This window comes from Aulostomus chinensis, chromosome 9 (genome assembly GCF_037954235.1).
Source record: "Aulostomus chinensis isolate RoL2024-O1b breed Wild chromosome 9, RoL_Achi_v1.0, whole genome shotgun sequence".
In the NCBI taxonomy this organism is placed as follows: Eukaryota; Metazoa; Chordata; class Actinopteri; order Syngnathiformes; family Aulostomidae; genus Aulostomus; species Aulostomus chinensis.
Window position 1 is genome coordinate 29,282,797 of NC_141328.1, and position 26,760 is coordinate 29,309,556.

The 26,760-nt window shown below is 45.7% G+C and overlaps 1 protein-coding gene across 3 annotated transcripts in view; it reads right to left on the reverse strand.

The window, feature by feature from the left end:
- LOC147256712 (ERC protein 2-like) overlaps positions 1 to 26,760 on the reverse strand; it is a 139,293-nt gene continuing 112,533 nt past the window's right edge. For 2 of the 3 annotated variants that reach the window (XM_086214937.1, XM_086214936.1), the window contains one exon: positions 1 to 1,156. In XM_086214937.1, the coding sequence (XP_086071063.1) occupies positions 1,094 to 1,156 (63 nt within the window). In that variant the 3' untranslated portion in view covers positions 1 to 1,093. Of the gene's footprint in view, positions 1,157 to 4,850; positions 5,080 to 5,259; positions 5,560 to 26,760 lie in introns of all 3 variants that reach the window. The other variant, XR_015117947.1, reaches the window with a different exon arrangement.

The following is a 26,760-nucleotide window of genomic DNA, read 5'->3' on the forward strand; positions in this document are numbered from 1 at the left end:
TAATCAAACAACAAGCAAACCACAGCAAAATGTGTCAAGGGTGAATACGGTTTCCCCCAAACGTTTACAGTCATCATATCATGAGAGCAGCACGAAACCACACACACACACACACACACACACACACACACACACACACACACACACACAGTACAAAAACCGTAAATAATAGGTAAGAGTCAGATGGAGAATCAAACACGGTGATGCTGTACCGTCGTCGTCACCTCAGCCTCCAGTACAGAGAGAAAAACAACGACAGTGTTTTAAACTGCAAGTCACTTCATTCTAATCAGATTAGCCACTCAGACTCACAGGAGAAATAAACCGACAACAAAATAACACGTCACTCATCAGAAAATTAGCTGTTAAAAAAGAGTGGCACTCAAAAGTGTTTTTGGAAGTAGAAAAGCAAACAGAACATGATACTGGTTCATTAAACAAAAGCACGGCAGGCTAAAGGAACACGAGGAGAGAAGTATTCTGACAGTCAGCGAGCCAATGTGAGGTCAGCTGCTTGTTAATTAAGGTCCTAATCTTTTTAGAGAAACTGATCCTTGAACTTTTTATGGGTTGTCCTCACCCCAAAGTTGCCAGCTTTTGTTTATCTCTCCGTGAGAAGTTGGAGTAACAAATTCGGGCAGTTTACTGTGGAGTCTTGGATCAGAAACCATCCAGATGCAGTTTGATTTCAGAAGTTCGTTTCCCTTTGGCACGGTACATCGAGAAGGTCTCTGTGGATTCGGGATTTTGAGGTCCATGTTGTGATATTTACAAAAGTCCAGTATTTAGTTACAGAAGTAAACATATGCCTGCCAGCATGAACAGTCCCGGATTGGCAGATTATATTAGTAGTCAACAGTGGTGGATCGATTGTTGGTTGATGTGGAGCCAGACCTCTGTAGCACCGCAGCACTGCAAGATGAATCCAGCTCCCAGTTGATTGGAAACAGCAGGGAAATGAAGGCAGCGGACCACTTGACAACCTTGAAACTCCACACTGATGACTGACATCCTCCCACCAAGCCATCTGCAAGTGAAGTAGCAGGTAGAGACGGTCCTGACATGTGTGGCTATCCGGTTTTGTGTGTGTCAGTCAGTGGTGGCCCATAGGTTTGGTGCAACTTAAGTTCCTGGACCTTCTGGGATTTCTAAGCGGCTGCAGAAAGAAAAAGCAAGAAAAAGCATGAGTGAGAGATCACGTAGTCTGACGATGCCAACAGAGACCAAAGTTCTGGGGTTAATGAACTCTGGGTAGCTGCTTCAACAGACACAGGGACAGCTGCTTACACACCCTCCGTATTCTCAGGGCTGGGCCATCATGCCATGCACGTGTTGCTTGTAGGACAGTTTTTATAGGTACACCAGCCAACGGCACCCTACAGACTGGGACTTTGTTCCAGGATTTTAAACTCTCTGCTTATTTCCAAGCCCTTGTAGGAACAAAACCGATCAGCGTCTGTGAGCGAAGCATCTCGAGACCGACTGCTGAAGTCCACGTGACAGAATTAAGGCTCATCATTTAGCCAAAGGTCGGGGCTGTTTGTCATTTCCTCTGTTGTCTCCTAAATGGTTAAATCAGAAAATTGCTTTGCGGGGTAAAGGTCAAGGATACCTCAGGTACTCATGTCCACTCGTACTTGGGTCTTTTGGAGCTCTAGTTGGACCGTTTTGTTTCTCTGTCTGGCGAGTCTCCAGAGCTCCCTAAGAATGCTCTAAACGCAGCTGGCAGCGGCCCAAACATCAAGTGCTCATTAATAAAAAGGGGGAAAAAAGAACTCTATTGGAATGTGTCTGTTTTTCAGGCCGCACAGCAGTCAGCAACAACTCACTTCTTTCCTGAGGGTTAGGTTGTGAAAAAAGAAAACAATGATGTATGTCTCGCACACAGGGGCGCCTCATTGGCTGAGAAAACAGGCCCCAAAATAACTACCAATCACGTAAGACGTTATCATCAGTCACAGGGAGGACAGGAGGAGAACCTGAAACTCTCTACACTGATGACTGGAGATATGCAGGTAAAGTTGGGGAGTGTGCAAATATTTGGTTCAGCCTGCTCAAAGACACCAAAACTCTGAAGAGAAAGAGTGTGACTAGTTTTCAGTGGCAGCACTGAGGGCTGCGTGCTAATCAAAGAGGGAAGCCGTCGTATGGAATGAGTCCAGTGGTGCGGGGCTTGTCACTCTCTTCCTGTCTCCCTCTCAATGGTTGTCAGGCGAAAGAGGACCATCCATTACAGCCAGAGGTAAATAAACAGGCTGAGTAATTAAAGTGCCATCATTTTTTATGCAACACAGTGTGTGTGTGTGTGTGTGTGTGTGTGTGTGTGTGTGTGTGTATCCAAATGTAGGCCTGCACATGTACATGCTTGTGTGTGTGAATTTGTGGATGTGTGTCACACACCATTCTCAGGTTTCTTTGCCGATGTCTGCACTTAAGTTAATGATTTGGGGGCCAGAGAATCAACAAATATGGCCCCCAGTAGGCTAGAGCAGAGAGCATGACCCGCCTGGTGATGTGTTGGAGGACCACTCCTCCTCCTCCTTCTCCGTCAACCCGTTCCTCCACACAACACGCGCATTCACTGCACAAACTCACATGTGACGCCGTGGTCATGAATGTGTGCGCACTTTTTGGAGTAGGGTTACTTTACGTCAGTTGTCATATGATTGGAATTGTGGGAAAGTTTACATTCCTGATTTTAGTGCGAGGTTTTAGTCCCGACGGAAACCAGGACCACCAGTGGTCCTTGGTGGTCACAGACAGGTTTGTCTCTGCTCTCAAGAAGGTCGAGCTTAGAGGAGGTTGTCAGCGTTCAGCAACTATGTGAACAATATATTTTGTATCATTTATTTTTCTGCCTCTGTCATCAGACATTCAGTCACCGGCAGCAGCAGCATAAATCATGGAGCTTCTACACTGCAGCCATCAAGACAGTGTTTCACTGTCGGCAGGGCGACTGACAACAAAGTGGCCATAAAAAGCACATTTTGGTGAGAACTCAAACTGCATTGACATGAACTTATGTTTGCTTCTAGATCGATGCGGTTGAAAATTAAAAATCAACTTGAAGCGGGAGGTTTGGGCAGACCAGTGGCGATTCCTGGTTAGTCGTGATTACGGCCGCTTTAAAAACACGTGACAAAGCAAAGCATATTACAGCAACCAGGAAAGCGAGAGGCCACTCTGGATAATTTAGTGTGCTCAAATGGCTCTGACAGGCTGCTTAAAGTCTTTTCAGCCTAAAGGTCATTTGTCCACAATTTTCTGCATCATCAGCAGCCAAACACATGCTGCAGTGCACAAAGAGAATGTCTCAACAAGTTGTACACTTGTTTTTATGAGTGAGAGTGAGGGTAGGGTAGCACTTGCCACTGCTACTGTTATTTGGTTTAAGTAAAACTGGGATTAAATGGCTGTTCTGTGTTTTGTCTGGATTCACAATGTTGTTAGTATAAAGTAATTCATTCTTTTGGACATCTGACATGGACTATAAACACATGGAGGTTCCATTTATCAGCAGGCGATGTGCAGCACTCTGGCTGGACGAGGACTGGATGACTAAGAATGTGATGTGATAAACGTCACATTCAAATCCTGAGCTGAACATTCACAGCAGCGACGAGGCTCTCCAGCACATCAGATGCAACCTGTATCAGTTTGAGTCACTTCACCTAGAAGAGTTTTAGTGTGTGTGTGTGTGTGTGTGTGTGTGTGTGTTGGGGATCCTGCTCGACGACTCAGTTGAATTGTTCTTTAAAGTGTGTCATATCAATGCAAACATTCGAATGGCAGACGATCGTTTCCATCTCGCCCTCAAAGCACTCAGCCATCATCTCCCTCCAGCTCCAATCAGCCATTCCTATCTTCCACTCCCTGAGTAACCCTCATCCCTCTTCCCCCTCCATCACTCTCAGCGGCCGATGGCGGGATCAGACAGGGTGAGCCTTTTCTCATATCAGTACTGGTTTGGCTGCCTCTGGAGACAGGAAAATGATTGACTTATCAAAATTCACAAATTTCCACTGCTGAAAAGGATGTCTAGTTGAGGTGAAAAATCCCTGAGGGTACGCACACACACACACACACACACACACACTCACACACACACACACACACACACTCACACACACACACACTCACACACACACACACACACTCACACACACACACACACACACACACACACACACACACCTTGTACGGCTCATAATTGTCCCTCCCCTCCCCTCCCCCACAGGCCAGACCTGGCTGGGCCGCGCATCAGTCTTTACAGAGCGGCGCTGAGAGTTAGCATAGGCTAACACTGCCCAGTGGGGTCCATCTCCAGATGGCGTTCCTGAACTGGACTCCACCACTGTGCAGTGGGGTCACTTCTTGGTTTAAAGCTGATTACATGACGCAGCAACTTCTGTCCAGAAACTCAATAAAGAACAAAAAACCTTTTATCATCAGGGGAAAAAAAAGGCAGAAATGTCAGGGAGAGTCACAGAGGAAGGATCCTCCTCTCCGGACAGACAGACGTACAACAGAGGTCACAACTGTTAGCAGTACCACAATCAGAAATACTGCTCCCTGAGGGGACATTCAGTACTCGTACGCTCTTTGATTGCCCGAGTTATATTTAACTGACTGATCGATTGACTCACTGGAAATTTGTCTTTGGCTTCAACAAAGTGAAACCCCACCACAACTTATTATTAAAAACCCCAAATATATATATAATAATATGACATACATCAATGCAGAAGAGCAGGGTCTGCGCCGTTCCTACGACACTCAACACTCTTCTCTTATTCCTGGTGGACTGATTGTCTAACTGGGACTGGGTGGTTTCTACTTTGCTAGTTTACCTGGACGTCCCCCAGAATTTACTGGTCCGTCTTTCTGGTCTTCTATTTGTCTTTGCATGAGGGCTGGATATTGAGAGTCTGGATGTGAGCCGCCAAACCGCTTCTTGTCCTTAAGTACTACTAATATAAACGGCCTGTTAAATGGATCCTTGCAGAATTTTTGGGACCACCAATGTTAAAGTGCTGCTCTTTTAGTTGGAATTAGCCTGTGGTTGGTGTTCTTTCACCCCTGCAGAAAAAAGAGAAACATACAAAATTCAATTACCAGTACAAAGATTTGCCCTCTCTTACCTCACCCTACCACAAGGAGATGTGGAACCAGCCATCCTGTGGTAGGAGGGGGCAGATACTGAGGATGAGGGAGGAGGGAGAGGGGCTTGTGACTGTGTCAACAGTTGTACATACTCACATTTCTAATAAAAACCTTGAGATATAAAGTGAACGCAGAGCAGATCTAGAATGTGACCACTGAAAATATCCTGTTCCAGATCCATTTAACCTCGGAAAAGAAGTTCAGAAGAAAAGACAAATCACTGCTCTTATCCAGTGTCTGATTTTTTGAATGCAGAGTCTCTGGTGGGATGTGAAATAGTGGTAGAAAAAAACAAACCATCTGGGCTGCGTCACTGGACAGCATCTAAGATCCATGAGAGCGAATGTGCTAAAAACACCCCAAACTGGGTCCACATCATTGATCTGTCGCACATTCCTGTGAACATAAAAGTCTGATTATATGTTAGAAGCGTAAAAACAAGACCCAGATCTGTGCACACATGCCCCTCCAATCACCGAAACCATTAAAAATGTGCTCCACATCAAGTCATCCTGGGAAAAAAGAACATCTCCGCTGCAACAATTGCTTCAAGAGCTCACTCTTTCTTCCCTACATTTCTTCTTTTTTTCCTCTTTTTTGCTGCCCGACTTTTACAACTTCCTCCTGGTTGGGGCTGCAGCTCTAACCCAAACAAAACTCCATTTTTTAGTTATTGGCCCTCGTGGCATGTAATGGAGAATCAAGCTAATTATCCCTACAGCTGTTTTCACTTGCTTTTTATGTAAGCAATACCTGGCTGATCCAGAGAGCAACAGTGAGGCCCTTCTTAGCGCTCCAGGCCTCTAGGCCGGCTGGAATTAGAGAGCAAAATGCCAGGTTTTCCTCCCCCCAGTGCTACCCATGTGTACCCCTGCACCCATCTTCCAGGCTGACACACCCCCCCCCCACACACACACCCAAAGCTTCCATTTCCACTCCCTCATACATCTGTCAAACTCTCCTTTTGATGTTTAAAAAAGCTGCAGTTGAGCGTTTCAGACGGTCTGTGTGACGAGCACTCATTTGCTTCCACCGATGGTCTCTGCTAATTAATGAAGGAGGTGAGCTGGGGTGTGGCTCCGATGAAATTGGAACCATCTCCTGCTGTCATCCAACTAGAAAGGGTGAGTACAGGGTGTGTGTGTGTGTGTGTGTGTGTGTGTGTGTGTGTGTGTGTGTGTGTGTGTCTTGGGGGGGGGGGTGAAAGAAAACAATCCCTTGCAGGCTAATTACATAATTTCCTTCATCTGAGCAAACACATGCTGGGTGAAAGCAAGTGTGAGCAGGCTTCACAGATGCCAAGCCAAGAGGTGCTGAGCAGGCCGACAAACAACCCAACTGCTGTCTAGTACTAGACAGCCTGGCAACATTATCTCCTCATAACCACAAGCCATATCCATTAACTTAGAGTTGAGCCTCTCCTCTCCTTCAGACTCTGAGTGAAGCGAATCAGTGCAGGTAAACAAATCCTAGTCAAAAGTTTCTTCAGTGCTGCCCAGAAATCTGTTCAGTGCAAACACCACTAGGTGGAGTTGACTGTTGATGAAACAGATAGAGCATCTCTGCCGTATGACAGGAGAGGCAGTGTGCATCTGCAGTCAGTGAATGTTTCCTCACAGCAACATTTGGTTGAAGTGACAAACACCGAGCGCACACATCTGCTGTGATCCCTCAAATGGCCCCCTAGCGTCTGCCCAGCCCTCCTTGGCGGGACCTCTCCCCTCTACCTTTCTCAATTTTTATCTCTAATCCTGTGAGGAATGATGGAGTGGAACTCTGTGGTGAGTTCCCCCACATCCAGCCAAGGTGAGCCAGGGTACAAATGATACCAGAGGATTCTGCAGAGTTTGTTTTAACTGCCTTTGTGCACACAAAAAGGAACAACTCTGAACACACAAGTGTAAGATATGTGTGCATGCTTGAATAGGAGGCGGAATGGTATGAGCATAAAGGCACCCACATCAGAGAGTCAAAGTCTTATTGGCAGCACAAATATTCATTTATCACTTAAAAGCCCTCAAGGCAAAAAGGAACTCATAAAGTGTTCATACAGGTCCAAAATGCAGGTTTGCGCAACAACAATAAGAAGGATAAAATCCTATCTCTTCCCTCCCAAATTCCTCTCTCCTCCTCCCCCACCCTCTCTCTTGATCTCTCGCTTAGCGCTCACAAGTTCATCTCAGACTAATCTCACTCATTTACTCCTTTAAGCTTTTTTTTCTTGCAGGATTCCTTCTCTTCTCCTGTCTTCGCTCTGAGAGCAGCATGAGTGGCAGTGTTTATGTTACTGAGGGACATGTTGAGCGGTCTGCAGTGGGCCAGCTGCGTCTGTGTCAGTGAGCGCCTGCATGGCTGGATATGCAGCTCACCGCCATTCTCATTTTTCATAGGGTGGAGGACCATGGTGAGCTTACGCCCCTGCACTTTCTCCTCTCCTCTTCACCCTAACTACATCAGACTTTAAGTAGAGCTTGGAGACCCGCCACATGCAGAAGATCTGACAGTACTGATGCTCAGTCTGTGGCTCTTCATGTCAAACTTTGACCCCAACTAGTGGTGCGATGGGTTCAGCATGCTCACCGTTCAGTTTGTATTCCACATGAAGGACAACTAACACATCCCCAGCAAATGACGGCAGCAAAAATACTCACAGTGAGCTGAAATGAATACATGTCATAAATGAACAAAGTTTATGGCCGCTATCGTGCTAGCACAGTGGCTACGCAACCTCATATAACGTCTGTTTGCATGTGGAACTGAAAAACTGAGACTGACATAAAAACGGAACCTGGAGTTGTGTTTGAAGAGTTGGTCTTTGCATCCAGACTACAAACTCCTCAAGCGTCAGACATGAATGTGCAAGAGCAAACGTGATGACGTCTCGATTTAGCAAAACAATGAGGGTCGGACCGGTGGGACAAACAAACGTGGGACTTTGCACGTCAGACTGTGGGTTTGGTTCACAGTTGAGTTTCTGAGTTGAGCGTTTTTAATAAAACTCCAAAGTTAGAACCGTGAGAGAGCTGTTCACTCGCTGTTCCCAAGCACAAGTTCCACATTTCCAACACCAAGTTGTTATTGTGACCATGACAATGAACATCACGTAACCTTCTGTAGGTAATAAACCAAAGCCACGATATTTGACCGTAACAATGTTTTCCTGCTTAAACCTAACCAGACCTCAGCCATAGCCTTCAGATATCATAAAACAATTACTGAGGACTGGTTCCTTTTGTTCTGGAAGGTGATGTATTCCCAGAATTAAAACGGCTTTTGCCTATAGAGCCATATTTTGAAGCACATGACCAACATGGTGAACTATCATGTGTCCAGCCTCCCTGCACTGATGGGAGTGTGGCTGAGACCTGTGAGAACCTTTGGCTGCAGCTGGATGACAAACTGAACTGATCAGAGAACTCTGACATTCTATACAGGAAGAGCTCATCATATTTTATCTCTCCATCAACTGATCTACCTATCTGTGTAGAAGACAGGTCCTAAACCTGGACCGAGCCCACACAGTGGAGCACAGGCCAGGCCGCAGAGCCTTGAACATGCCTGCATCGAGACACCAGGTCCAGCCAGGCAGGGGAGACAAGTGAAACCTGAGCCCACATTAAAGCACCTCCATCAGGTAGGAGATCAGGGGAGGCCTCCATGCTCTCAGTGTCTGCGGGGGTCCGGGCCTCTAGAGCCCTATCTCACCTCCATCTGGAAAGAGAATCTGAGGGTAGTCTGATGGTCTGATAAGAGGCCATGCCGAATGACACGGTAACAGCCTCTCACCCCCATCCAGAGAAAAAAGAAAAGAAACAGAGTGCCGACAAGCCTTGTGGACTCATGCAGGCATGAGAGGGAGGTTTGGTTTGGGTGCGTGCTGGTACTCATCAGACCTGAGAGGTTTGACCCAGTAGCCTGAAATACATGCACAGGTGCTCCACTTACAGGACCAAGTTTGTAGAGAAACACGTGATGGACGTTACCATCGTCTCTGTCTCTTTGCTCTCTGTGACGTCAGATACACAAAGTACACGTTGCACGCACGCACACACACACAATGTGGGAAGAGGACAAGATGTTGTAATTCATATTTATGTTTTATAAGGGAGGAAAGTTTCCATACCGGAGATTATGGGCTTTAGTATAGACCTTGTTCCTGAAAGATGGAAAAGGAGGACAGAGAGCCAGACAATTGGCGAAGCCCAACTCTGAAACACATCTCATTCACCATAAATATTTCTTTCCTGCCTCTTTTCCATCTTCTTCACATATCTATGCGTGTCACAAAAAGATTTTGCCCTACTCAGTCGTCCCGTAGCTGTTTCCTGGTGCGGTATGACTCCTTCGGCTCCACTCTCCCACTTGATGTCTTCTCAAGATGGCACCAAAGCCACTGACCCATCGGCTCTCACTCCTGACCCAGCTCATCTCTTCCCCTCGCTCATACCCACAAACTCACCATTTCTCCATCTGTTTTTTATTGCCCATAGTTCACTTCCATCTCGTCTTAACTGATTTGCCCTGCTAACATACTGGGCAGCAGGATCATTTTCCTGCTCTATTTCCTACAGACACAGAAAAGCAAAGCAAAGCAATTCAGGTTTTTGAAAGCTCAGTCTACCCAAACCCTGCAACACAAATGAGTATTAAAGGGCTGATGAGTGAACCTCATCTGGAGGGTTTTGAATCAGAGTCAAATATGAAAAGTCTCTCTGTGTGACTGAATGTGTACTTGGCACAAAGAAGTTTGAGCTGGACCTCTGGAATTAAAATAGTTTGGTTTGGTGATCTCAGATCTATTTAAGATCACTTGAACCAGTTAAGCAAATAAATGTAATCCTTTAGATCTCAATCTGCTCGGAAAGAAAAACAGACCTTCCTTGATGTACTGAAGGTGTGTGCTGTACCTGCACCTGCATGTGGATATCTCAGCCTGCGAATCTTAATCTATGAGTGAGTGTGCCTGTGTGTGTGTGTGCCTGTGTGTGCGCGTGCATGCATGTGTGTGTGCGTGCGTGCGCGCATGTGTGTATGTAATAATAATGACTATTCAGAAGCTATTTGAGGTGGGCAAGTTCAGACAGAGATTTACACAGTCAGCTCAGATATGTGTTTGGTCATCAAACATCAGAGCCGCTGGCCCTCCAATGTTAACAGTGTGTGTTTATTATTCGTCCATTCCTCCGGTGGGTGACCAGCAAACTGATTTCTGCGCTGCCTATTTTACTTCCCTTTATTCAACTAAATGCTACATGTGCCTACAAACAGGAATTGATTGACAAAGTTGAGGTTGATGTCAAGTGGACTGAGAGTGTTTGTACTAGCGCAGCTGTGGTGTGGTGCTTAATACCAGCTAAGTCCGGTCTCAGGAAGAACCAATCATGTTGTTGGCAGAGTCTGTTTGCTGCTCCTGGGGTCAGTGGAGCCTCGGGACATGAGACACACTGGATACACGCAGGAGGGAACGGGGGCTTTCTCAAAGCTTGGTGGTCTACTAGTGATGTCTACCTCAGGCTGATCCCTGGGTCAGTGTGCGAGAGGACAACAAGTTGAACCAAACTGTCGATTGTGAGCATGAAGGCCTCCAGTCTAGTGGGGAAGTTAAAAATATGATGAAGGCTGAAATGATGGTGAATTCCCGCTGATAGCCTGAAATACGCATGAATGCCAGATCAAATGGAGTCTTGTGAGTGTCTATGAGTTTGTGTGTCTATGTGTGGTAGGTAGACCTGCTGTGGGGTCCCACTGCCAGCAGGCATGTTGTTGGGCAATGAGAGGATTGGGGAAAGGATAATCAGAAGAGGGGTGAAGGTGAATGTTTGTCTGATGGGGGAATACCCACCTTCGCAGCCTCGGGGTGGGGAGACGGGGCGTGTGGTGGTGAGATAGAAGGAGGTTTACATGCTGTAGATGCCGTTGACAGGGAGGGAATACCAGAAACACACACATGCAGGAGAAAAACAGTTCAGATATTTGAGACAGTTATGATTCGTGAGGCGTCTTTAAACTCTCAAATGCCTCTGGAGGGCTGTAAACCCTCAAACATGAAAAATTTCCACTAGAACCACCAACACTCCTTGTGAAACCATCTTGAACCTTTAACAACCCTTGGAGCGACACTGTGGAAGGGCCTGCCAGTGAAACTTAAATGGAGATACTACTGATCGTAAATAAATTTCATAGAAAGTGACAGAGCTTTGGCTCGGCGTGCAGATCGAGAGTAAATAATCCTCATTAGTTTTGACAAAGCAACTCATACTTTTGTGATATTTACTGCTGAAACACATTGTACCCATTAAACAGGCTCTGATAGAGCAATCCACACTGACAGCGCTAAGGACAGCTTTTAACATTTAGTCTTGCTCTGGGATGAATGCAACAGGTTCTGATGCACTGGCTAACACAAGCAAGGCAAATAATCTCTGTTATGATAGTGGAGGATGATGTAGCGCGGAGCCCAGCCTGTATTGTATGTAAACCTGTCCCCACTCTGTTTATAAAAGTCTGAGATGAAGAATATTAATGTGCTGGCTTAATCACTTTTCAACTCTGCTTCATTAAACTTAGATAACTATGACGTGTGGTTCCAAACATCTTATAGATGTCAGGACAGAAAAACAACGCTGACAGTTTGCATTGAAATGACTTGTGAAAAAATATTTGGTAAAAAGTTTCAGTAAACTATTCATAATACTCCTGCTGCATGAAATGTTGCTTTGTGTGAGAGTGTGTGTGTGTGTGTGTGTGTGTGTGTGTGTGTGTGTGTGTGTGTGTGTGTGCGTGCGTGTGTGCGCGTGCGTGCGTGTGTGAACTTCCATTTGTCTGGGTGCTGCTGGGAATAGTATCGGCTTAAGGCTGAAAGAATTCAGGCCTCCCGAGCAAGGTCATGTGCTGATGTTTAGTAGGAGCTTTCTCAGGTCAGACTGTGACTTTCAAGCATCACTCACATTACTCCACATCTCCCGGTCCCTCTCTTCATCTGGCATAGCCCACATTTCTCCCCCAGCCTGCTGTAATGACAGGTGACAGCCGTCTCAGTCCACTTACTTAGTTGCAGGAGAAGTCATGGAATCGAACCTGCGCTGTAGGTTTGGTGCTCCTTGAGAACTTGACTGTGGGGGAAGTTGTCTGCTGCAAACTCAGTCAGAAGGTTTCTATGTTATCAGCTGTTAAATGAGATGATGACAGATTGCTGCCGGTTCAGATTAATCATTAGTTTTCTGGAACACAAAAACACTTGAGGCTAAACCATATCGTTCCTGATAAATACTGTATGACATGACATTGAGTGAGTAGTTGAGCAAGGAATTCAAAATGTGTATTTTGAGAGATGCTTGATAACTAGATGGGATAATGTTTCTATGGTTACATAAGCCAGCTGAGTGGTTAATGTGCCCAGCAGTGGTTGAGTAAACAGGGGCTGCTCCCTGAGGTGCCCTGCTCTACCCACAGTTTGGCTCTTCCGCACTGAGCTCCTCCAAACTTCTGAATTGTATTTTCTGAGACTTTCAAGCTGTTTTCAAAAATGAATGAGTTTCCTTCTCTCACACGCAGCCCACAACAGGAGACTGTCAGTGTTCTCTGTGGTCATGTAGCTGATTTGTTAATAAAAAACAGATGCCTTAATTGAACATTACAAATCAAATCGTCTCTGTTCAGCATTTTGCTGCAGTCTTCTGGTATATTGCCCTCCTTCTGCGCCCTCAGAGGTTTGTGTTCTTCTGGTTTCACACCAGTCACACGTAGAAATGTAATCATCACCACTCATGTGCTGCGAATCCTGCGGCTGAAGCTCTGCTGCAGTCATCCAAGGGAGCTGGAGGGGTGAGTTATGTCAAATAAGTCTCCCAGTTAACCTTTGTAAATGTGTCATGTAGCTAGTTTTCCTCCAGCTAAAGTAATGTTAGCTTTTAGCCTGCTACCTTACATTCCCAGAATGTAGCCGCACATTCCTCCATTAAAGACAGGCTGGCCTACATTTCTGTAGGACAATCATAGTCGTCGTGGCTGGAGCTGAACCGAGAATGCAGTGAATGGAGGTGGTGTGATGACAACAGGCCAAATTTGCTACGCGTTGTATATATACTTGAATATCTTTACAACTACTTCATGTCAGGGACGTCCAAATGTCCAAACCTTCCTCGAAACCTGCCATTTGTGAGTTGCTACTAGCTAGCAGGCTCAGAGGTTGTTGTTGCATGGAGCGAGAGTGACAGCAGCACACAGGAAGGAGAGGATTCCGACTGAAAAGTCACTCAAGGGAAGCCTAGAGTCGCCTGGCAGGGTCGCTCCAGTTAGCTAGTTAACTCTCAACAGTGTAACTGACAGAACCAGGTGAAGTATTGATCCCCTGAGCTTTCATACCTGTTTGGTTTACCTAATGATGACAAGGTTGTTTGTCGTTTTTGTGACAGCAGATATAGAACAGATTTACTGGGGGCGGCCATCTTGTTTTAATATGTTTATGGTCTTAATGGGGAGTTGGGATGTTTCCAAAGAGGAATTTACCAAAGTCCCTGCTGCCTGAATGCACTACAAGTTCAGATTTGCAGTGCGCATATGAAGAGGCTTCAGAGACAAATTCTGCTGCAGAAAATAACCGTCCCTGTCTCTCCTGCTCACTCCTTCAACTCCATCCTCCTGCTGAGTGTCCTTTCAGGTCGGCAGCGTGGAACACTTCACATAGTCAGGTTCACCACGACAAATTAATTCGTGTGATGCTAAACACCTCACACACGTGTACTAGAACTGCTAGTCCACATGTGTGTGGTGTGTGTGTTCATGGGTCGTGTTTCACTGGGATGATGATATTGTGTCTCTCCCCACCTGAGTTCTGACACATGTTCAACAGCTCAGACAGACACGCCCAACCACCTGTAAAAAATAACACACTAACGTCAGACTGTCAGAGCGCCCGGCGAAGCGGGATTACATGTTTCCCTGGACCTGCAGCAATAAAGAGACAGTATGAGGTGCGATGTGTCATTTCCCACATCCATGATCCTGCTCAGTTACACTCACACATTCCAAGATGGACCAAAAAAACATACCAATAAAAACCCATCCATGACTATGAAAGCATCCGTTTCTGGCTTCGCTGCTTGATTCCAGCGCTACTTCTACACATCTGGTCTTTAGTAACATTAGTGGTAATATCAGCTTTGACTCAGCGGCTTACTGACTCCTGCAAGCAAAGGTTTCCTCAGTAAATATTACATAACCTCAGTTTTAGAGTGCTACACACTCACCAGGACATTGAGAGCACATGTAAGGAAGCAACAAATGACAAAGGCAGAAAATGACAGTGAGAATAAGACGGGGAGAACAAGAGCCAGAAACAAGAAGTGATGTTTAAGAAAGCGGGTGTAATAACAGTGGTTAGGCTGCGCTCTTTCATTGAGTCAATCTGGCCGGGGCTATTTCACAGTGTAGGAATCTCCTGTGGCCCAGATCAAAGCCTCCTCCTGAGACGGAGCACACGGAACAGGTGACAGCTCTCACACACCCTCTACCACCTACACACACACACACACGCATGCGCACACACACACACACACACACACACACACACACCTTTCAATGAACACACAGTGAGATCTGAAAAGCAGAGAGTGACAGCTTCTTTTGTGTCTCCATGAGCCTGTGGGGACGTCTCTAGGAGGAACTCCTATAAAACCCTGCATCTATCATCTGAGCTTCGAAAACCACTTAACGACAGTCAATACAGGATACACACACACTAAATATGGAGCGGGTATGACGAAGTACATCCAGGCTTTACAAGTATGAGGCTGACATATGTCATGAGAGGAGAACATTGATGAGACTAACACATGTACCGTGGACATCCAGCTACGAATGGTATAGGAAGCATGTGGGCCTGGAGTGCAGCTCTGTGATGGATAGCTCTAATATCGAGTGGGCCACAGCCAGAGGGGGTGAGCAGAAGGCCATGTCATCACTGGCCCATCTCTCTCCATGGCGTCCATCACTTTTCACTCCCTCTTATAAACAGCAGGATGGGGGATACTGTAACTCCCACGCACGAAAACACATGCACTAAAAGAAAAACACCCCGGGCTTTGGTACAGTAGTACAAGTACACACACGAAGACAAAAGCTGACACACCTTGACACACATAAACACACAATAATATTTACACAATGTTTATACAACGTTTCCACCTGAACAATCGACTCCATCCTGGCCTCACTTTCAATTCATTCGTTCACATTTGAGCATCGCTACACAAAAACAGCTCTCAATGCTCGTTTTGTATAGGTTGTATAAGGTGCACGTGTTTTATCAAACTGAAGAAGTTTTCTGTAGTTTCTTTTGTGTATTTGTGTGTTTTCATACGTTCCACTTATGCCACGTTCTGAAGTTATGACATGAACGGGCAAACAAAATGCACCATAAAACTGATCAAATTTCACTGGATTCGAATATTCTTGGTGACACGTCAGATGATACGAGTACACAACTCCACACAACACATACACACACAGTCGAACACACTTCTGTTTTCCACTTTGATGCAAAATGTTTTCAGACTAAACTTTTACAGAGCAAACCAAACGCTCTGAGCAAGGCTGCTGTTAATGTCTTTTCATATTTACAACACAATATCCTTTCAAATTTACATCATCAGCCTTCTGGTGAACAGAGAGTAACACGCGGCGGCTGCATCCCGCTACGCCGCCCGTGTCTTTCACGTGGGAAAGTCCCACCTCATAGACGACCATTATGGCTGTTCAGTGTTTTCACAGAATATGAGAAGATTACACAGAACTACGACGGCCAATTACTTTCTTCACTCAAACGCACCTCAGGACCAACAACTCTTTAATGATGATGGCTTAAACGTTTTCACCAACTGCCCCGCCATCGCACAAACACACTCAGCAGGTAGAGTCACTCACACACACACACACACACACACACACACACACACACACACACACAGGTACACTAACACACACTGACTGAGTCAAATTGAATCCTTGTGTCAACTGTATACTGCATCCATCCACACCATAAAGGGTGCCTGTGTGTGTGTGTGTGTGTGTGTATGTGTGTGTGTGTGTGTGTGTGTGTGTGTGTGTGTGTGTTTGAACATGCTCAAGTGTGTATACATATGAGTGTGTCATCCCCGCAGGCCATCGTCAGCGGTCAGGTCAAGGATTGCTCAGACCTGCGACGGAGAAAAAGTGAGAGAGTAGAAGTCTCAGTCTTCCTCTTACATCTTCCCAACATCCTTTCTCCAGCCCCCCCCCTAAAAAAAACCTGTGTCACCTCTGACCCTGCACCAATTCACTACTGTCATTATGCAATTAACACCAATTAAGTCATTTGGCTGTAAGAATGTGTGTGTGTGTGTGTGTGTGTGTGTGTGTGTGTGTGTGTGTGCGTGCGTACGTGCGTCTGCATGCATCTACATGTGTGCTTGTGTGTGTTAAGTATGTGGATGTGTGCATGATAGGGCAATTACAAGAGCACAAGGGAGCCTTTTGGAAGCGGAGAGCACTGCAATCAACCAATCAGCCTTCAGAAGGCTTTGACATGAAAAGAGAGCGCGGCCGGGCTCACCCTGCAGGTCAGCCCCAATTTACTCTATTTACCCACTCAGGAATGAGTCTGTGTGTGTGAAGGAGACAGAGTGGAAGGAAGGGGGAGGCGAGGGATGAAGAGCCTTGGGTTGTTGGGCAGGTGAATTGCAGTGGATGGGAGGGTGGGCTCGGCTGGGGGGGGGGGGGGGGGGGGGCCTTCAGGTTGTGTTTGCAAAGCTAAAAGGCCAGCATTTGGAGTCCATTTGCTAACAATTTCCCCTTGGAGAGTGGCTACACACACATGCACACTCATGCACAAGCGCACACACACACATGCACAAGCGCACACACACTTTTCCCATTCTTCAGACAAAGAATGACAGCTTGGCTGGAGCTGTTAAATAGTGAGATGCTTCATCCTGATAGTAAAGATGGTTCTACTAAACAAAATGTTGAAAAAATTACAAATAGAACAGTAAGTGATTATCTGATTACACGAGGCTCTGTCAGTTGTTTGGATTCACTCCATCATTAAGATCCCACTTTTGCATGTTTTGCATGTTTTAGCCCATTAACCACAAATTCTATATACAAATACAAATCATGTTTACATTACAGCCGGCCATCTCCTAATGCATTCCTCATGTTTTGGACTCTGTCTCCCTTACAGGGAGCTGCTGCTAGACTGTTGGATGAGAACTTGGACTCATGGCACCCCCAGGTAACCTGTCCACTAACAACACTGTTTTTTTCAAATATGCATTAATGATGCATTGCAAGTCGGTGGGACACTTTGATCATTCTGCTAATTCTACTTCATGATGTCATGTACGTTGAGAGCCTGCTCAGGAGAGCCGCGCTCGAATGGAAAATAAATAAAAGTGGCCCTGCCTCTGATTGAAGCTCGCAGTGATGTTGATGTCTCCAGCTGAAAATGTCTCGTTTGGGCAACTTGAGAACAATTTAGATGTGCAGCTTTTTTTTTTAGTTGAGTTACTGTGGTTGCTATGATACAGATTATCTGTCCAAGTAAAGCAAAAGATAAAGTACTAAAACTGAGCCCCGGATCTGCTGTGGGCTCACTTCACATTAGTGGGCCAGGAAAAGGTTTTAGCAAAAACAATCATCAGTTCAACAGGTTTTTAGTGTTGTTGTTCAGCACTCAGGACGGGACGGGTGGAGCCTGAGGTTTTTGTCCCACCCCTCCTCAACTGTGACTGGGTAAAAACTGGTGGCGAAGACTTCAGTGTTTTACTTCTACTCAGCAACAACAAAAACATAACGGCGAGCTCTCAGCAATGAATTCTCGTCACACGGCCGGTGTTTGTGGCTCGGCGTAGGAAATGCGGCGCTGCCGTTGGAACGCTGGCCAGCCAACTCGCTGCTGTAAACATGCGAGGGATTGTTTTCCAGGAACAAGTCCGACCACATATTCCATGTAACTGAGATAACACCAGCAGAAAAAGTTTTATTTTGAGAGCGCATTGACACCGAACTCTTCATTATTTTGTTTATATCTGTGTTTTGGTAACCCTTGTATTATCACAGTATTACACGCCAGGGTGTGCTTTATCATTATTATGGTCCTGCGCTCGATGCGGCCAGGAACTAGGTGCCTGCACGGATTTGTATCAGACACACACCCTCTTGTGTAATATTGCTTCATTTGTGGTCACTCCCAACAGAAATGTTGTTGCAACCAACTCTGAACTTTTGATGGACCCTAAATGTTCCAACAGCAGTTTGCAGGAGTGACTGTACTGTAGTTCCGAACAACAACAATGCAACTTTGATGAGAAAAGACTGTGAGAGATTAGCTCATCTAAAACTCTGACTGGTACGGATAAATGTCCGCACCGTTCACAGACCAACAATCAAGCTGGCTCTCAACTTTGACACGACTGAACCAGTCTTGGTTTTACATCTGAAAAGTGGCTGTTTGTGTAGCTCTTCCCACAGACCTCACCAGCCCACTGATCAACACCCCAGCTGTGAGGTCTGGTGCCAGGGCTGGGCTGCAGACCAGCGAGTTAAACGGGACCAGTCATCCCCTCATCACACCAAGCAGCCTCCTGGCTACAGAACAAGGGGAGGTAGAAAAACTCGAAACAGACAGAGAAACTTAAAGAGAAAAGAAACACAGATGCTCAGTATTTCCAGTGCTCCTGGTCAATAATATCGCATATCTGACGAGAGGGACTCAGGTTATTCTATATCTGGTGTTTGTGGGTGTGTGTGTGTGTGTGCGTGTGTGTCAGAACAAAACTGTCCTGCTTCAGGGGTCTTAGATGTGGACTGTAATCAGGACCACATGACTCTGCCACAGGAAGTCCTCCAGCGAAGGACAGGAAGCAGGAACACAAGGACCACATCATTAGTCTCGCTATTCTCTCCCAAACCCCACAGCCAATAGTAGGCTTGGAGATGGCGAGAAGGGGCGTGGCTGGTGGTGTGTCCATGAGTGTGTTCATAGACTATACATTTTGTGTGTGTGGAGCCTGCAGGCTGGCATTAATCACTTATTTGTTTACAGATTTTAATGAGTCCAGGTTGTGTGTGTTTAGTGGAGTCAAAGCAGAACTCTGGAGCAGGATTGGGCTTGGTGCCAGAATACCAAAGCTAAATAACCAACCTCTCACACACACACACACACACACACACACACACACACACACACACACACACACACGCTGTGAAGACAAACTAGAAACAAATGGTGCTATGTATGGTTTACCTTGGCTCTTCTTCTTTCTATCCTATAATGGTGCAGTGAGAGTACAGATTTGAATACTGTCCTTCCTAAATTTCAACACCTCACACACACCTCTCCAAAAACACCCCACCAGCAGCCCGCCTACCACATTCTCACCGCCCTTTCCTTCTCTGTTCTGCAACCCATCAAGACTAAAGAGGCTAATTTCTGTCGATGGCTTACAGGTGGCCAGTGCAAGGTGAACCACATCCACTCTGCTGGCCAGCACACACACACACACACACACACACACACACACACACACACACACACACACACACGCACACACTCAGGCACAAGTACATGCACCAACACTTTGAAAAAAAAACATCATGCCTTTAAAACCAGTCCTTTTATAAAGCCAGTGCCAAACATCAAAGAGAAAAACACACCATATTAAAACATCCAAACTCAAACATATGCACAGTCGTAAAGCCTGAAGGAATTCCAACAAATGGTTTGAGGGTCGACCACAGACCTGGAAATATTTCATGTTTCCAAACTCAGAAAAACTTCTTCCATCACATTTATATTTAAAAAAAAAAAAGAAAAAAGAAAAAAGTCATGTAACTGTTAAAGTTTGCACTACTTTTAATGCTGTGGTAACCCTTAAAAAGTTATCAGAATCACTCTCACACCGATCATTGGTTGGAAAGTCGCCTCCTGGAAGTAGAAATTCCTCATCTGACAGCAACAATCTATTGAGTGTGAGGTGACTGTTACAAATGACAGCAATATTATGTGGAATGAGGTTCCCACCAGCTCTAAGCTTTATATAATTCGGTTCCCACAATTTGCAGATTAGCTCTGAAATTTCATCATTCTTCCAACTTAGCACATGTCACCATCAATCTCCTAAATCCTGAGTAAATCTCAACATCAAGACGTGCTGGCACACACAAGTGGGCACAAAACTAGATGCTTGATGTATCGAGAGTTGGTGGTGACAAAATTTTGAGCATGATTTATATATTTCTAAGCGAAGAAAACCCTTTCATAGAAACAGGGGAACTAGCGAATTATGTTCTTAAAGAAACACGCCAACCTTTTGGGAAATATACTCATTCTACCCAGAGTTAGTCAAGAAGATGGATCCTCTCCTCTCCTCTGAGGAGCTGAGACCCAGCGGGACCACCTGACAGCTAGTTAGCTCCGCCCAATGAATCATAGAGGGTGGGAAGTGTTTGCATGCCTCCTCTGAAGGTAATCAACTCGCTCAGGTGCAGGATGTTGGTGTGTCCTGCAGTAATCCTCCTCATCGTCTCTGACACAGTCGGCCATCATTAGTAGCAGCAGTCACTTGTGGTGCTGCGTCAAATCATTGCTCCCAGTCACAAAAGCAGTCGCAGCTGTGTGTCTGATTCAGTCACTTTAAACTATTATTTTATCAGGAAACGTTACACACAACACTACGAACATGAATATAAGCAAGACCATTTTGTAGCAAAGTGTGTTTTGTGACTTTTGACTTAGGTTTACTGACACCTCTGGCCAGCTACCAGTCATTGGGCGGAGCTAACTAGGGGTCAGCTGGTCTGAGTGGGTCTCAGCTCGGTTGAGTCGAACCCTAGCCCGGCAAGAGTCTCTGCGTGTTCCTTTAAGTTCTTCTGTTATTGCTGTCTTCATAACGTTCACTCCCTCTACAAGTTTCACATTCATAGAAATCAACGAGTCTCCCTCCGTCATCTTCTAAAGGTTAAGAGGCCAAGCTGAAGGATTGAGTTCAAACTCCTTCACTCCTTCCAGCCAGGAGAGGTGTGTGCGTACTGTGTGTGTGCTTGTTCACATGCAGATTGGACTGCAGCTCTTTGAAGCCATGCCCTCGTCTTCATTAAACACAGTCCTACAGCCTGGAACAACTTTCTGGGAATGTGTCGATAGCTCACACAGACACACACGCACTGCAGTGCCAGTAAAAATGACCAGCGCTCTTTGAAGCCAGTGACACTACGCAAGTGATAAGATGAAAGCTGATCATCCCCCTCAAAGAATCTTGCAAAGCCTCGAGTGCACACCATGCCGACAAGCATGTATCTCAGAGGAGGGCCAGGAGGGTCCTGGCGGGTGCCAAGCTAACTGCTACATGCCACGCTTATCAGCTGTTATCTGATTGGACGGAGATCGTAAGCTGCCACTTGGCAATTAGATTATGAATGGACAAGATCTTCTGACAAAAAAGCTGCTTTGAAGTTGCATGGCACACATGGATCCCAGCCCCAACCTTGACAAACAGGTAAAGAAGTCAGATTGTGAGCGGTTCAGCCAGCGTAGACAAATATGTACGGACACGTTTTTGATAATGTGTTCAGTTGGGAAAACACTGAAACATGATGTTAAAACTCTGCAACCACCATCGCATTGGTCACGTAAGTCAGGAGTTGATCTGCAGAGGAGAACCACTGAGCTATGTTGAGAGAGCTGTTGCTAGGCGAACTTTGAAATGCTGGAACCTCAATTCTCACGTTCCTGCATTGCTGTACTAGACACCGACACACACGCACGCACACACGCACGCACGCACGCACGCATGCACGCACGCACACACACACACACACACTACTGTTTGTGTTGCTAAATCAGGCTGCAATTTATGAGGACATGCAGAGAAAGGAAAAACACTAACTATGCAAACTAATTTGCAGAGTCAACCTCATAAAAGTGAAGCACTCTTTCAGCTAAGCCTGATGGAGTGGATTATTCAATAAATCTCGTCATCCCTCTCTTTCTTAAACAATGTTGCCGTCACTCAGAACATTCCACAAATTTAATGAAGTTATAAATAACCAAAAAAATACCTCCCTAGAATGTTTATTCTTGTGTTATGTGATGGGCACGTCTTCAGTCCAACTTGTAAAAATCATGGCCTGAATGAAACGATCCCGAACCCGAAGTGCACAGTCTGAGACTTTGAGGGAGTTCTGTTCAGATCAGATAAATGATGAATATTTTGGACACCATTTCCAGTGGGAGGAGTTCTAAATCCTCTCTCGATCAGTTAGAGGCGTATTTGGGGTCTTAGATGGATGTGTGCCATCACAGTCTCAGCTTCAGGTGTGCCACTACCTGACTCCATTACTGTTTATCTGGTGGATCCTTGAGGTTTTTCTGCTGATGAAGGTTGAATGCTGTTGAATTACAGTTTGATGGTTCATGTGCACGCTGGGTAAGAAAACGCCAGCTGTGACAGTCAGGGACGAACACTGACACCTGCACTGCAACAGGCAGAAGATGAAGCTGCCACTTTTTCTTGAAAGTTAACTTCACATAACGTGCAGGGATCGAAGAAAGAAGAAGCACAAGCACAACATGAACGGACCCAAACTGGGACGGACATCGTGCCGCTGCTCTATAAACACAGCTCATTAACTCAGCTTGTCTGTAGGTTTGCTCAGGAAACACACAAACACACACACACGCACGCACACTCACGAGACACGAGAAAGAGAAAGGACGATTATAGGAAGGAGAAAAACAGAAGAGATGCACTGAAAGTGTGAAGGGTTAATCCTTGTTCCCTCCTGGTGGAGGCGTGCAGGTAATGACAGAATGACCTGCTCACACGCATTTAGGCAGCACAGGGGCTTACCCCACACTTTGATACACCTCCCTGTAATTGTCTGTGTATGTTCTTGTGTGTATGTGTGGGCTTCAGTCCATGTATGTTTGCAGTGTTGTCCTGTCTGTCAATCACGCTCATTTGCTTAATCCAAAGGATGACACTCAAAATCCTATCTGTCAATCTGGGCCTTTTCAGCTGCACTCAAGCAAGGAACCGGGTTTAGCACTTGTTCACTCTCTCCATTTACACGCACACACACACACACACACACACACACACACACACACACACACACACAGTTGTCAGGTGCTGCCAAAGCAGGTCACAAAGAGAAGAAAGGATTTTTTCTTGGCAGGAAAAGCAAACAATTATCCCACATCTGTATGTGTGTTAATGCAGGAGAACGATTGGCGAGAGAGTGAGAGCAACAGAGACAGAAAGGAAAACAAAAATGTGACACACACACACACACACACACACACACACACACGCAGTACAAAGAAAGGAGAAGTCAAGCAACACTTCTTTTGTTTGGAAAGCTCCACCAAAGCGATTAAGGGGAATGACTTCTTGCTCATTGAGCAACAACAGAAATCTATAGCTATTATTCATTACTGTGTTGATGCCCCCCATCTCTCCTCTCTCATCTCTCCACATTGCTCCTTAAACCAAAAGGGAATCCAAAAAATGTCCACAAACATCTTTCACCAGTTATTAATACTGCTTCTACTTTGCCACGATAAATCCCCAGAATGTTGCCCCCCCCCCCCCCCCCCCCCACCCTCATGCATGCAGGCCTACAAACATGCGCTCACTATTTTGGAGCACAAGCATCACAAATCAGTCGCAGCACATCTGAACAACTTGGAAGCTCACAACTGTAAACTTTTTACAGTTTCATCCAAAATATGCGAGATCTTATCAGACTTTCCTGTGTGACATCAGTGGATCAAATGTGTGTGTGTGTGTGTGTATCAGTGTGTGTGTGCACATGTGTTTGTGTACATAATGGAGGGATGAGACAGCAACTGGGTGAGATGGTATTAATGCTGACATCACTGATAAAAGTGGCCTGCTATGTGTGTGTGTGTGTGTGTGTGTGTGTGTGTGTGTGTATTGGATTGATCCAGTTCTGGCTAACCCTCTGCTGATCTTGCCATTAATGGCACTATTAAACAAAATATGCTTCTAGTAGGTGGTGTGTGTGTGTGTGTGTGTGTGTGTGTGTGTGTGTGTGTGTGTGTGTGTGTGTGTCTTTCTTCAATTAGGCCTATCAGTATGAGAATGATGTCTATCTGAACTCTGCTGGTGCACAGACGGTATTTAAGAAGCCTGTTTTTCCAGCCAAAGTTATTCTTAAAGGAAATCTGGGAGAAAAAAGGGGAGGAAGAAACACGACGGAGCCTTGGACAGAGACAAAAACAGCATTCATTTGTGCGTGGCTTGTTTCCAAGTTCAAAGGGAGAGGCTTGTCTGTGTAAACGTGCAAAATGCAAGGGAGTTATTCCTTTGAACGTGCACACATGCACGCACACACGGATTCACGAAGACAACTATACGCAAAACAAGTTACGGTTGAACCTAGTTATTACCCCAGCAAGCACAGTTGGTCTGAATGGAACGCCAACTGTGGAATACACTAGTCTCAGACACAAAGGCTGTGATTTCAACAGGGAAGCAGAAACACACACACACACACAAGCCCACGAACACACACACACACACACACACACACACACACACACACACACAGACTGTGTGAGAGAAATAACTGCGTATATCTAATTAGCAGGCAAAAACAAAGCAAACACATGTTAGCATCTTGTTATGCTTCAGTTCATTTCCACGCTGCGGCGTCTGGTGTCTGGTTGGAGCCTAAAGCTGGCTATGGGTGAACAGGTGTGTGTGTGTGTGTGTGTGTGTGTGTGTGTGTGTGTGTGTGTGTGTGTGTGTGGGTGGGTGGGTGAGAGAGAGAGAATATTGCTGCATATACAGACACGTTTGGGTTGAACATAAGCATACACACAAAACAAGGCCTTTCTTAGGCAAAGAATCAAACAATAAAGCCAATGTTTATTGTACTCTATACACAGATAAAACACACACACACGAGCAGACAAGCATCTTTGGTGCCTGTTCACAAATTCTTTCTCTGAAATATTCCTGACCAACATTCAAGTTAACAAGATAAATAACTTCCACATTACATCATCAGTCACAAAACATCCAACAAATTGTTCGACGGTTCCTGAATATGCGATGAATAATCACTCGACATGGCCATCATTCACAGAGAGAGATAAGAGAGGAGGAATGTGGCTGAGCGAGAGGAGAGCTGACAAATTAAATTGAGATGCAGAAGAGAAAGACAGATTTCGTCCACTCTGGTATGCCATCTTTACGATCTGTCTGTGAGAGAGCCAGTGAAATTGAACTCAGGTGTAGTGTGATGCTGAAAAAGCCATTTCCCCATTAGCTCCATGGAATCTCACATAAACAAATTACACAAATACTTTCTCTATAAAGAGCGGGCGAGCTCTCTGACGCTGCAGTGAAACCTGAGCAGGCTCTAGTTTATGTGTGTGACAGAGTGTTTACGTTGCTCCACTCTGGTCCAGCAGGCTCTGCTGCTGTCATGCTACCTGTCTGTCTCTGCCATGTCTGTTATGGAGAACATGTGCTGCCCCTGTGTATACGGTATGTATGTGTGTGTCTAAGTGTGTGTCTGCGTTGGGTGTTTTCATTACAACCAAATGATGAATTTGAGGGTGAGTAGGAAACCAGGATTTCTGCCTGCGGACCAAACATCACAAACTCTTTATCCTCTGTGTAACATTCGGCCTCCTATCGTTTCCTCATCACGCGACCGCACGACCCCAGCACCAACACCCACATGATGTCAGAAAGAAGGTGAGATGGATTTCTCATTCAAGACACATTCGTTTGTTAACTGCATGGTGACCGAAACTGATTGCTGCTGGGCTGGGAAGTACAAGGACAGTGAGAATGGACTGGATCCTGATCATTCCTGCTACATGCTGAACATTTAGTCCCAGCACTTCTGGACTGACTGTGGCACAGAGGCAGTTTTGGATTGTTGGTCAGCGAGCAGAGTTCAGACACAGCACCAGCCAACAAGACGGCAGATGTTCTCCAAAAACCTTGGAGTCAGAAGGCTCGTGTTACAGCCACAACCCTGACGCTAATAGGAACATGCACTCCAATCAACACATCTGATCAGCTTGCAAGGCTGTGACTCGTCCTTTAGAGACCAGAGTGGATTCATAATCCTGACACCTAAAATGAGTGTGCAGTAAAATGTGATGCTGCTGTGAGATGAGGAGGAGGAGGAGGAGGAGGAGGAGGAGGAGGAGGAGGGCGACGAGGAGGAGGACCACCCAGCAATAAAGCATAGCTGCAGGGATGAGGCCTTGCTGTGTACACACACTCCTGGAGAGGATATTAGAGTGGAGGCAAAGTACAATGGCACCTATTGATGACGGGTCCTCCGTACAGGGCTCTGCTGCTCTGATAACAAAGGTCATTGTCAGTCCTATTTTTAGGCCTCGTGTTGTCATCATTCTGGATTAAATACCGTGACCTGCATTATAAATTAGCAGGATTAAATCTGTCATTAGGCATGATAGTGTCAGCAAAGTTATTTAGAGGCAGTTTCCTCTGCTCAGACAAGCGGGAAAAGGAAGAGAATGGAAATCTTTACTCACCCATGATCTTA